General features: G+C 43.9%; 1 protein-coding gene across 1 annotated transcript in view; it reads right to left on the bottom strand.

Moving 5' to 3' along the window:
* The window catches only part of LOC150022761 (nuclear body protein SP140-like protein), a 32,768-nt gene extending 23,354 nt beyond the window's left edge, over nucleotides 1-9,414 (bottom strand). The window contains exons 1-6 of the mRNA XM_090288476.1: nucleotides 9,265-9,414; nucleotides 8,025-8,193; nucleotides 5,878-5,961; nucleotides 2,369-2,530; nucleotides 1,365-1,511; nucleotides 543-626 (exon numbers count right to left, since the gene is read on the bottom strand). Of these exons, the coding sequence (XP_090144602.1) occupies nucleotides 543-626; nucleotides 1,365-1,511; nucleotides 2,369-2,530; nucleotides 5,878-5,961; nucleotides 8,025-8,193; nucleotides 9,265-9,414 (796 nt within the window). The remainder of the gene's footprint in view (nucleotides 1-542; nucleotides 627-1,364; nucleotides 1,512-2,368; nucleotides 2,531-5,877; nucleotides 5,962-8,024; nucleotides 8,194-9,264) is intronic.
* Between the last annotated feature and the right edge of the window lie 2,879 nt (nucleotides 9,415-12,293).

Raw genomic sequence — 12,293 nt, 5'->3', positions numbered from 1 at the left:
ATACTATTTGCAAAGGTCCTTTGAAAAGTCATTAAATATGTCATGACTTCCTGAGGAACTCTGTCAAAACAATACATTGGCATTCAAATACCTTATCCATTTCTGCGAACACTAGATAGCTGGAGGGGTTCACCTGTGACACTATTTGAAGTCTGTGATCAGATGACAATATGACTTTCCAATAAGGAGTATTCAGCTTTCTTTTCTCTATAGAAACCACTATATAAGTCCAACAATTTACAGTCATAGAATTAGTTTTCAAAGAAATTCATTACTTTGCTTGCTTATTTCTACTATATAATCAAGAGATAGGTTGATTAATGGACCTATAAATTAATAGACCCAAACTTGAAAAATGTAAATATAATGATTTCTTATCACCTTGAACATCCCCATAAAGTCAAGTAAAATAAATGCAGAGAAGGGGATTCCAGGAGAAAGTGGCTCTCTGGTGCACCAGGAACTCAGAACCCATGCCTCGGGAAACAGTAGCTCTTCAATCAGGTCCCTGCAGCCCAAGCCTTGAACTCCCAGCTCCTTACCAGGTTGCCTTTTCAGTGCGGAGGTGGAAGCTTTGGGGCGCTCTTCTCGATTTCCGCATTCTGCGGAGTCTTCACTGATGATCACTGCACAGAGGACAAAACCCCTTAGAGGTTCAGGGAGGTGCCAGGAGCCCACAGACAGGAAACGCCCTTAAGAGAGAGCACTAGGAAGACCCAGCAGCTCAGTTAACTCAGGTCTCCCTGGTCTGTGCCCTTCATGTATGTGGTCTCAGGCTCCTCCAGGTCCCACACAGAAGGCGGTGAAATGCACGCACAGAGGGCAGCTCTGCCCATCGGCAGCTCTTCGGACCCCCACCAGCACCCTGACTCCCCCCTCCATCCTCAGTCTGCCTCCCCCTCCCACACCCCCCCGCCCCGATTCTACCTCCTACCTTCACTCTATAACATCCACCACCGTTCTGCCTCTTTCTTTCACTGTGATTTAAATTCTTCACTTTCCTCTTGGTTTAGCTCATTTTTGCTAATCATGCCTGTTTCTGGTGATGGTATCTCTGTATTTTTCCTTGTCTTCTCGTGTTTTTTTTCACCTCTTTCCATGAATACCTTGGCTCTCTGAATTATTTCCCTTGAATACAGGAAAATACTCTCTGACAGTAATACTTAAATTTACCACTTCTGTTTTTCCTATTTTACCAGTTATGGGGACATTTTTCTGCTGAACTCACTGCATAAGGCGCTGGTTCCCTTCCCTTCCTACCGCTAACCCGGGCCACCGGGACTGCCCCCTTGGGCCCTATGACGTGTCCCGACTCCTTGCCTGGCCCTGTGATTCACGTCACAGAGCCTTTCAATCAGCCGTACCTATTACGTCAGGGTCCTGGTTCCCATCGGTCCTTCCTCGGGCTTCCAATTGAACTCCTGAATTCGAAAATGACTTTCTCTTCTCTATGTCCACCAGATGTCCAGGGCAGGAATTCACAGGAACTCCATGGTGGGGTAGCTCCACTCCTGGCCCAAATTGCAAAAACAAAGAATTTCATTTGTCCCCCCAAAGAGAGTGAGCACCCCCACTACAGCGAAGCCCTTCTCCCTGTGATTCCGCTGCTGGGAGAGCGGCCCCCACGCTCTCATTCCTGCTGCTCGGCTCTGTGCTTCCTTTGTGGCCTCTCAACTCTGGGTTTTTGATTTTTACTTTTGTTCCTACTTTTCAGAGACACCTATTTTTATCTGAGAGGGTTGCAGGGCCATTTTGATGACTGTGGACACCTGACCTCGTCAATGGTGCTGGGAACAGCCCCTGTGCCTTCTCTGTGGTGACCGTCTCCCCAAGTCAGACAACGCGTGGTCCTCTCTCTACCAGTTCTTCATTCACTGTTCTTTACTGATTTCAACATAGTTTTCTTTGTGTCTCCCTATTTTTATCTATTGACATTCATTGCCCGCTGTGTCTTTCTCTCTTCATACTATTTCTTTACATTTCCTGTCACTGCCCGCCAGGGCCCAGCAGGGTCTAAGGGGAAGCAAAGGAGGAGCCCAGGACACAAGAGGCCCTGAGTGAGCGCCTCCTCACGCGTGTCCCAGGGTCTCCCTGCCTCACCTTAGACCTGGCCCTGCTGCCCCACCGGATATTTCAGTTTATCCGTTCTTGTTGTGTTTCCTGCTCTCTTCTGTTCTATTTCAGTCTCTTAATAACTTTTGTGACCCGTAAAGCCCTCTTCTATATCGATTTTGTCTTTCTTTGTATTTTCTTCCTCTCTAGCATTCCAGTCATCACCACGTTCTCCCCTGTGCCTTTACCCACAATGGGGGGTCCCTCTACCTGCCAGTTCCCCCCACATTCACCAAAGCCAGCCACTCAGTCTTACCTGCTGGCTCAGACTCTTGGGCACATTGTTCACGTGCTTGCTGGCTTTCTAATGCATCATGTCCACGGGCTGCACTTGTATCCATTGCATCTACCTCTTCTGTTTCACAGAGGTACCCCGAGAGTCTGTTATCAGGTGGAGCTGTACCTAGACCACGCATGAGTCATAGATATATTATTTGCTCCCTGTATCAGCACGGTCCAACAGGAAAATGGAAACCTCTCTAAGCTTTTGGAGCACAAGGGATTTAATGCAGGGAATTAGTCATACAGCTGATGGAGGAGCTGAGAGTCCCAAACAGAAGGATGCAACCCCAAAGTAGTAAACAGGAAGCTGTGGGAGGGACCGAGGGTGAGCTTGTGTGCCGAGGTTACTGGGTAAATAGCAGCGGCCCATGGCTGGCCGCTTGGTGGGAGGTAGGGTCACCAGAGGTGCAGCTACTGCCAGAGCTGCTGCCCAGGACGGTGACCCGGTAATACCCGGCCTCTCACTTGCTCCCACCCTCCAGTCTCTTGCTGTGTCTTCCAGGTTAGGAGCCCGGCAGGAAGCAGTAGCAAGGGGGCTGGCACGCCAGTGTGCCAGGGTCTGTGGCCAGAGACAAGGGCAGATGGGAGCAGGAAGTGACAACCAGCAGGAGCAGCGCACCCTCTTCCCCAAAGTACCAGGCATGACTGGATGCTTTACATGACATAACTTGTTAAAAATCTACCACCCTGTGAGGTAGGTATCATTATCACCTCCATTTTATGGATGATGAAACCGAGGGACAAACAGGGAAAGTCAAATCTCTAAGGTCACAGGGCAGGATTTGGAGTCAGCTGTGCGTCCCCAGACCTCCTGCTCTGACACCGCCCCACAGCAGAGTTCAATCTCTCGTCTCAGTGGCTGAACCTGCACAGATGGCCTAAGTCTCTAAGCTCATTCTTTGTCCTCTGAAATAGACGGATGACATACCATCATTTTAAGTATCTGAGAAGATGAAATAAAATACTGCCTGTATTACTATAGGGATACAGTAACTGATCAGAAAATTAACTCTTCAGGGTTAACCTCCTAAATTTATACCATCTTACATATTTTAATAACTTTAGTAAGACTGTTATAGATCAAGGGAAGGTCAAGAGTTGTCAACATTGGTCATTGGTTGCTAGAGTACCAAGTGATTTTTCAGAGGCCCATCTGGTGTTTTTGGAGCAACTCTGGCCTGTGGCCCCGGGGATGATAGGAGAGGGTTTGCATGGGAGGCACATGGTCCTGTGTGAAGGATTCAACAAGTGAGGGACTCCTCCCCCAAGGAACACAGTCATCACAGCTGGACCTCTCTCCCGCAACGCTGTCCACCACTGGATGTAACGTCAAATAGCTGAAGCCACAGCCTAATTCAAGCAAGACGGACACAGAAAGGCATGACGCCAGGCACATGCGTGAAAGGTCCCAGAGGTCTGCACGGTTGGCACCAAGTGCATGTGAGAAAGAGAGGGTCAACCCTGCCAGGCAACCCAGTGCATGAAGACTCTGCCATCTAAATCCACAGAGACATTGCCCATGACAAGATAGAGGACTCTGGGCAATCCATAGCAAAAGGAGCAGCCCTCCCACCACAGCACAGGCAGAACGGGACCAGAACTGCAAAGTATCACAGAACAGATGGAAGGAGCAGACCTTTGTGATTAGGTGAATCCAGGAAGAGCCAGGGGAATGGACATGAGTTTTCACCAGCTCCTGGGGGAAGAAATTCGAACCTTATTTCAGAAATTGAAGCATGGGCTGTGCCATTCTCCTCCAGTCCCACTTTAATCTTTGTCCCCAGGCATCAATACACAGCTACACCCCTGGCCTGAGTCAGGCCATGTCACTGTATCATCCATGAGCCACTTGGTAACTAGTGATGGCTTGTGTTGTCAGCCATGCCCAAAGGGAACCTGTTTTGGGCCCCAGTATTACTCCAGACTGGTGGCCTCACTGGACTCCCCGCTTTCCGTCAACCCCCCCCCCACCTCTGCATGTCTGTTCACTCTGCCTTGTTGGCTTTTGCATCAGGATTCAGTGTCTGATTTTCCTGCACTTCCACCGGCTCTTGGTAGTCATCTTCTTGTATCTTTCTTTCTGCATATATTTCCCTATTTTTGTTTCAAGTTTCTGTCCTTTCCATGAGATTATCTGGGCATGTGCATGGTTTAGAACATGGGCTGTGGGTTCAGACTGTCTGGCTGCAACCTGTTCATTTGGCCCCAAACCAACTACATACATGGTCTCTCTAGGTTTCAGTATCCTTTTCTGAAAATGGGCAGATAGTGATACTTCTCCCCAAGGGCAGCTGTGAGCACTAACCACAACTACCGGAGTAAATGTTCAGTAAGTGAGATCTTAATAATATGGTTATTTTATTGTGCCCTTTACCCATTTCCTGTCTCTCCTTTCTCCTCAGTCTCTCTTTCAAAATACTTCTCTCCCCTCCTCCACATCTTACCACTTCCTCTCTTCTCTCTCTATATGACTGCCTGACTCCTTCAGTATTTATGCTCTTGTATAACATCCCTGTCCATTAAATCAGTTCTGTTGGGGTACCCCTGGGAAACTATCAAGACTTGGAGCCCCGTGCAGGCCAGGCAGAAGAAACAAATCTTGTAAAACCTGAGCGGAAAACTGGGAAAGCTGGGTGCATATTTGCTTCAATGCTAGAGCCAGTGGGCCCCGGTGGGAACCGGGCCATGAGAAAATTCCTTACATCCTTTGAAGCTTGCCCTGCTGTTACCTTGCTTGATTGCTTTATTGTACAAGCAGCAGAGGTTTTACCTTTAACTCAAAATGAATGCACCCTCCCTATTTCATGGCCATCTGAAGTCTTTGTGTCCAACACATGCTGACCTGAAGGAGATCTCCACGTTCCTTCAATTGTTATCCCTGAACAATGTCTGTTTTCTGTAACCAGCACTGGTTAGCATTGGTTGATGAGCTTTATGTGCATGCTATAATGTCCTTAAGCTGACTGCACTCAGTAAAAGACCTTGGAGGAACGCAATTGAGACATTTGTCTCTCAGATATTTGCCAGTCTTCTCTCCCCTGGCACAAGCTGCCTGGGAAGTCTTCAGTTTACCCACAACACCAGGGGATCTCTGCTGGTCAGGGTTCCCCAACAAATTCCTTACTCTCTCATCATTCAGATTCTGCTTTTGATGTTGGCTTTGGGCCTATAGTTCCTAACCCTCCACAGCTTCACCAAGATATTTTCCTACATGGGTCTTTCTAAGTCATAATTACTTCCAGGTCAGCATTGTTTTTAAATCTGGTTTCCTGACACACTGGGCTCCTGTTCCTTTGTCTTGGTTATTGGGTCAGTGGTCTCTTGTCACGGCTACTCCTCAGGGATTAACCTCTGTTCAGATTCCCATACAAACACCTCCCCCTGCGTTCTCCATTCTCCTCAGCACTGGTCTCCTGATCCCCACCCCTCCTTACTCCTTTCCTCTTCGCAGAAGAGGGTTGTTTTTTAGCTATTTGCAATCACCTTGTTCAAGGCTCAGTTGAGTATCGGGGTTCTCTGCACTCTCTTCTTCAATGCTTTCTTGCTGACAAATTTTCTTTAGGATCACTAGATAGAGAGAGAAAAGAAAATAGAGATCTCCATCACCGCCCAGGGACATCATTTCAAGTTTGCATATCTAGGAATTTTCAGCCTCTGGTCACTCAGAACTCAGCGAGTCCCAGTACTCACGGTCAAGTTCAGCACCATCCCTGGTACATAAAAGAGAATCTCCAATAAGGGACCCCTTATGTTACCCATTCAGAAAAGAGCCACATGAATGTCAGTATAAAGGAGACATGGAAACATCATGAACTTGTTATTTATATAAAAAAGAATTAAAGATAGCTGAGAAGGCATGTATCAAATACATAATGGAAGTGAAGTGTGTTTAAACTGTAAGAAAAAACAGGAATTTCCTTGGGAGAGGGATGAAGATTCTACAAGTGAAGATTCTATAAGTAAAGGAGGAAGCACAAGAACTTCAAATAAATGGCTGGTCAAGAGAAGAGTAGAGTTTATTGGGTCAGGGAGGATGAACACTTCCTAAAGAGACACCAGGGGGGACGTGAAAACTAGAAAGACCTACAGGGGACCCAGATCCCAGGAAAAAAGGAAGGGTACTCTCTGAAGCTGCAGGCAGGGAGTGAATGTGGTGGCACTGGGGGTTGTCCCAAGAAGCCTGGGTGAGGGCCTTGGGAGGCTGCCAAAAATGGAAGACCAGTGCACTAGCCAAGGCTCCCTGTGCTTAGGTGACCTAGAAGAGTAACAGAAAGGAAATAAACCAAGGAGCTCAGGGTGGGCATCTGGGGGGAAGTCCCGGCAGGAGGAGACTAGCAGTGGGTCCACTTTTCCCAGGACTGATGGCAGGTGTATTTTCTGGAGTAATAAACCTGTATTTATAAACCTATAAGCCTATAGTATCTCTTCAACCTCCTAGCAAATAAACTTCGAATTCCTTAGCTTTAGATGTCCAACCTTCCGAATATTTTACAAATTTATTTCTTTTGAGTCAACTCCCACAATCTGTTTCTCACTCTCCAAATGAATCTAATTTGTCCTTCTTTTACAGATACACGGGACCCTTTCATACTCTATACCTTTTCCCGCAGCATCTGCATGCAACAGTTCACGTAATTATTTCTCTGTGACTTCTCCATTGTTATTTAGAGATCTTGGTTGATACCAAATTGTGTTGAAATAAAAAATTTTCCAGCAAGTCAAAACAAAAATTATTGGAGGAACACAATATAACCGGGGACAACCACCCAAAAATTATTGGAGGGACAGTTTGAAGCATAAGTGGAGACTACGTTGAATCTCAGGGAAAAAATGGTGAATCAATCACTTTTGGGTAGTATTGAAAACAGTCTGGCAGAGCGACTGATTCTGAGATTATTTGATTAGTGTTTGTTTCACCCCTTGTGGAGAAAGAACTAATACAACCATTATCCTTGTTTAAGGGCAAATTTAACCACGGTTAATTTTCTTGCTCATTACTCTGGACAGCTGATGAAGGTGGTCTCTCTTTTTCTGTATTATCAGGCCAACACTGGGTTTAGGGTGAAAAATGACCCATGGCTGGTAAATTGTATATGGACTCAGAAGAGCCCTGTGTAAATTATAAGCAATCATGGATCTTCTTCTAATGTGCTGACTCTTGTAACTCAGCTGTCCCTGGTGGGGTCCCTGAAAGTCATGACTACAGAACTGTTACAAGGGACATTGACTTCCTTGGCCATGTTGCTGCTAAGCCAGATGGCTAAGCTGTCACGCAAGACGAGTAGTAGCCAACTTGGTGGACAGCTGTGTGGATACATGTAAAGAGGACCAACTTCTGGGGCCTTACTCAGATGCGGCGTTGCTTGTCATGTGTGCTCCTAAGTAAGTCTCATGTGACTGTGAATCTGATTGTTCTGACACTTTAAATGCCTAGGTAAGCAGACCTCCACGTGGGTGTTGTTCTGTAGTCATTATACCAAAAGCTTCAAGAAGTCTCGTGATATGTCTGTTTTCTTAGCTGCTATGTCCTCATTGCCCAGCGCCGGGTGTGACACGTGGCAGGTGCTCAGTATATTTATCAAAAAACAATTGGCCGTGGACATCGAAAGGTAGGCTCTAAGCCTAATTACCATTTTTGAAGTCTTCACGAATGCCACGTAAGTCAGGGTAGTTCTTCATGATGACCTTGCTGAACAATATTTCCAGAAGTGGCGGGTGATATTTCTCCTCCATTTTATCAAGAACTTCATACACCACTTTTTGAACAGGTGACAGGTTCTCAACAGATTTTTTAGATTCCTTAAGAAATAGTGAATGGGGAAAATATGAATACATAATTCAAAGTTACAGAAGAGCCCTAGAAAGTGATTACATTTTTAATGTACTACAATTTCCCTACATAGATTCTTCTCATGTACAGTTTTAAAATTTTCTTATATTTGTATGGCTACAAATAAGTAAATCTTTCTTTCTTAAAAATACTCATTTGTGCATCTAATCTCCTCACTCTCATTTACATTAGATGGAAGGAGGAGCAATTTTGAAGAAGAAAAGGGGTTCAAATTTAAATGATGTGTAGCTCTTTCAGAGCATGGCCAGATGTTTTAGGAATTGACTCCTCAGGGGATGGGCTGACCCTTCCCCAGGACCGACTTGTCATAGAAGAGATCAAGGAAGCCAGGTGGTGATTCTCCTTCCTTTGAACTTTGCCATAAAGTAAGCTTATTCATAGGAAAAGGGAAGACCTGCATCTCTGTGTCTCCACTTACATCTTTTGCTAAAATTAACCTCAATTCCAAGACTCCAGAAATACCAAAGGAAGAGAAAACAGAATACTGTCGGAGACAGAATAGCAAGCACCTACTTCCAAATTGGTGCTAACAAGACATTCATTCTCTGGGAGTTTTAATATTCTCAGATCTAAGCATTTAAGTTGATGTTCATTGAGATAAAATGATGTGTAAGTATTTTTATTAAGTCAGTTGATTAAATTTATTTCTTCATTCATTGAAATTACTTTCAATTCCTAGTTTGTGCTATATTGTAGATCTAATCCTACAAGGCATTATATTGTACATCTGTGGAGCCCACAAGCTTCAGATCCAGCCCATTTCCAGTGCTATTCACCCACACTCTAGGGGGAACCACGGAGCACTGTTCCTTCATTCAAGAGCAGGACTGTCTCCAATGATACCTGCTTCTCTTTTCCCTTTTTACCTCACAGGAACTCTTATAGAAGTACATGAGAAGGTCCCCACTCATAGGAGACTCCTCACTTGTCTAGTTGCCCTGACATTTGATTCCAAACGATCAAAACATAAGTAATTTGGGGCTGGTTTACCAGATTGTGACACAATAAACCTCACTTACTTTATACTTTTCATCGGTGATCAACCCACGGTCACGAAGAATCTCAAGGAAAGGAAATATTGCTTTTATGGCATCTGAAATCTCGACCTTATGCTCCTTGAAGAGTTTCAATGCAATCTTATAGATAAGTCTGTTGTCTTCTGCAGACATCCTATGGAGAAAGGACACCATGATAAAATGGTCATCAAGATTTTGAAGTGCTTGTGGAGGGTGTAACATTTTACATATGAAGGATAGAGTGTGAAGATCCAACACGTATAAATGAAGGGGTTCACTGTAGAGACCCTAAATGGAACTTGTTCAGTCAACAAAGAGATAGTAGAGGAAAGCATGGAGGATCAGTAAGACATACAAATTATTGAAAGTGTCCAGATTGTCCCAGTCACAGCCATTGTAAACATACCTTCTCCTAAACATATCTGGAATCTTTTCAATTAAAAATGACTATTTGACATAGTATTGGAAGTTCCAGCCACAGCATGAGACAAGCCAAAGAAATAAAAGGCATATAAATTGTAAAATAAGAAGTAAAACTCTTGTTATTGACAGATGACATAATATTATATTAGAAAACCCTAAAAACTCCACCCAAACACTATTAGAACTAATAAATGACATCAATAAAGTTTCAGTGTACAGAATCAATGTACAAAAATCTGTTGTTTCTACACATCAATAAAAAATGATCATAAGAAAAAAATTAAGACAATAATCACATTTACAATTGCATCAAAAAGTATAAAATAGTTCGGGATAAATTTAACCAAAGAGGTGAAATACATTTGCTACGAAAACAATAAAACATTGATGAAATTGAAGAAGATACAAATATATACCTTGCTCATGAATTGAAAGAGTTAATTTTGTTAAAATATGCTTACTACCTAAGGTAATGTACAGATTCAGTGCAATCCTTATTAAAGTACATTCTTCTCAGAATTAAAACTAATCCTAAAATGTATATGGAACCACAAAAGACCGTAGCTAGCCAAAGGAAGTCTTGAGAAGAAACAAAGTGGGAAGTATCATGTTACCTGGCACCAGACTATAAAATAAAGCTATAATAATCAAAACATTATAGTATTGGTTAAAAAAAACAACACAACAGATATATAGATCAATGGACTAGAATAGACATCCCAGAAATAAATCCTCACTTATAGGGCTGGTTAATTTAAGACAAAGGAGGCAAAGATATACAATGGGATAAAGACAGTCTCTTCAACAAGTGGGGCTGGAAAACTGAACAGATACATGTAGAAAAACTTAAATTTGACCACTTTCTTACACCACATACAAAAATAAATTCAAAATAGATTAAAGGTTGAACTGTTAGACCTGAAACCATAAAACTTTTAGAAGAAAACACATGCAGTAAACCCTTTGACCTCACTCTTAGAAACATATTTTTAGCTATATCTTTTTGAGCAGAGAAAGAAAAGAAAAAATGAACAACTGTGACTACATCAAACTAAAAAATTTTGCCCAGGAAGAAAACCATTAACACACTGAAAGGGCAACCTACTGAATGTAAGAAGTTACTTGCAAATCATATATGATAAAGGGTTAATATTTCAAATATATAAAGAAGCCATACAAGTTAACACCAAAGAAACAAACAATTCAATTGACAAATAGGCAGCCCTAACGGGTGTGGCTCAGTGGATTGAGCACCGGCCTCAAACCAAAAGGTCGCTGGTTCGATTCCCAGTCAGGACACATGCCTGGGTTGAGGCCCAGGTCCTTAGTTGTGGGTGTGCAGAAGGCAATCAATTGATGTTTCTCTCCCTGTCTTTCTCCCTTCCTTCTCCTCCCTCTAAAAGTAAATAAATAAAATCTTTAAAAAAGAAAAAAGAAAAGCAGGCAGAGAATCTGAATAAGCATTTCTCCAAAGAGGACATGCAGATGGCCAACACATATAAAAAGAGGCTCAACACCGCTAGTCATCAGGGAAATGTAAATTCAAACCAGTGAGATATCACCTCACACTTGTTAGAATGGCCATCATCGATAAATCAATAAATACCAAGTGGTGGCAAGGATGCAGAGAAGAGGGAACTCATATTCTTTTAGTGGAATTACAAATTAGTGCCATCACTATGAAAAGGAGTATGGAGGTTCCTCAAAAAATTAAAAAGAGAGCTTCCATATGACCTAGCAATTCCATTTCTTGGCATTGATCTGAAGAAAACAACACTAATTTAAAAAGATAGGCCTTCCGGCCAAGATGGAGGCTTAGACGGACACGCTCAGTCTCCCTTTACAACTAGAGAGAAATACAACTGCCTCAAAAACCAAGATAACTAGAAATTCCAGAAAATAAAACTACACAAAGCCCAACATACGAAGTTATAAACCAGCGGCGCTTGTTGGGCAGGTAAGAGCGAAAGTGGGCAGTGCTGTTTGCGGTGACACCAGAGACAGCGGCAGGGAGAGCAGTCCCGGCTGCAGTCGAACCTCGGCAGCTCCCGACCCCAACGCTGGGGAAAGCAGCCACCGCATTGCCTCGGACGGTGAGGCCCAGAGGGTGGGGGGACAGATCCGGGTCCCCCAGCAGAGAATAACGGCAGGAATCCATCTTGGACCCCCGCCCCCACACAAAGCACCACAGAGCCGCGAAATAGGTTGCGGATCGCCACTGGTCGCTGGGCAGTGATGACAAGGGGCCACAGTGCAGGGAAAAAGGTTGCGGATCACCGCCGGTCACTGGGTCGTGACGAGTACACAGGCACTGCCCCCTACAGCCGGCCCAAGAAAACAAAACGCATCTGTCAAAATGAGGCAGGCAACTATAGAAATCCCGGTGGCGCAGCTCACCAGGCAACAGATGAGGAATCTGACAGATGAACAAGTAAGAAACCTGTCAGAGGCTCAGTTCAGGGCCATTGCTATAAGGTGGCTTACAGAATTAACAAAGGATTTGGAAAAAGACGAGAAAGGATTGAAAACCGCTCATACTGAAAAAAAAAAAAACACATATGAGACAGATGGTGAGGAAATAAAATCCAAAGTTCAAATCAACAAACCAG

This window comes from Furipterus horrens, unplaced genomic scaffold, assembly GCF_987537825.1.
Source record: "Furipterus horrens unplaced genomic scaffold, mFurHor1.1.pri manual_scaffold_1, whole genome shotgun sequence".
In the NCBI taxonomy this organism is placed as follows: Eukaryota; Metazoa; Chordata; class Mammalia; order Chiroptera; family Furipteridae; genus Furipterus; species Furipterus horrens.
This window is presented reverse-complemented; position numbering and strand designations above follow the sequence as displayed.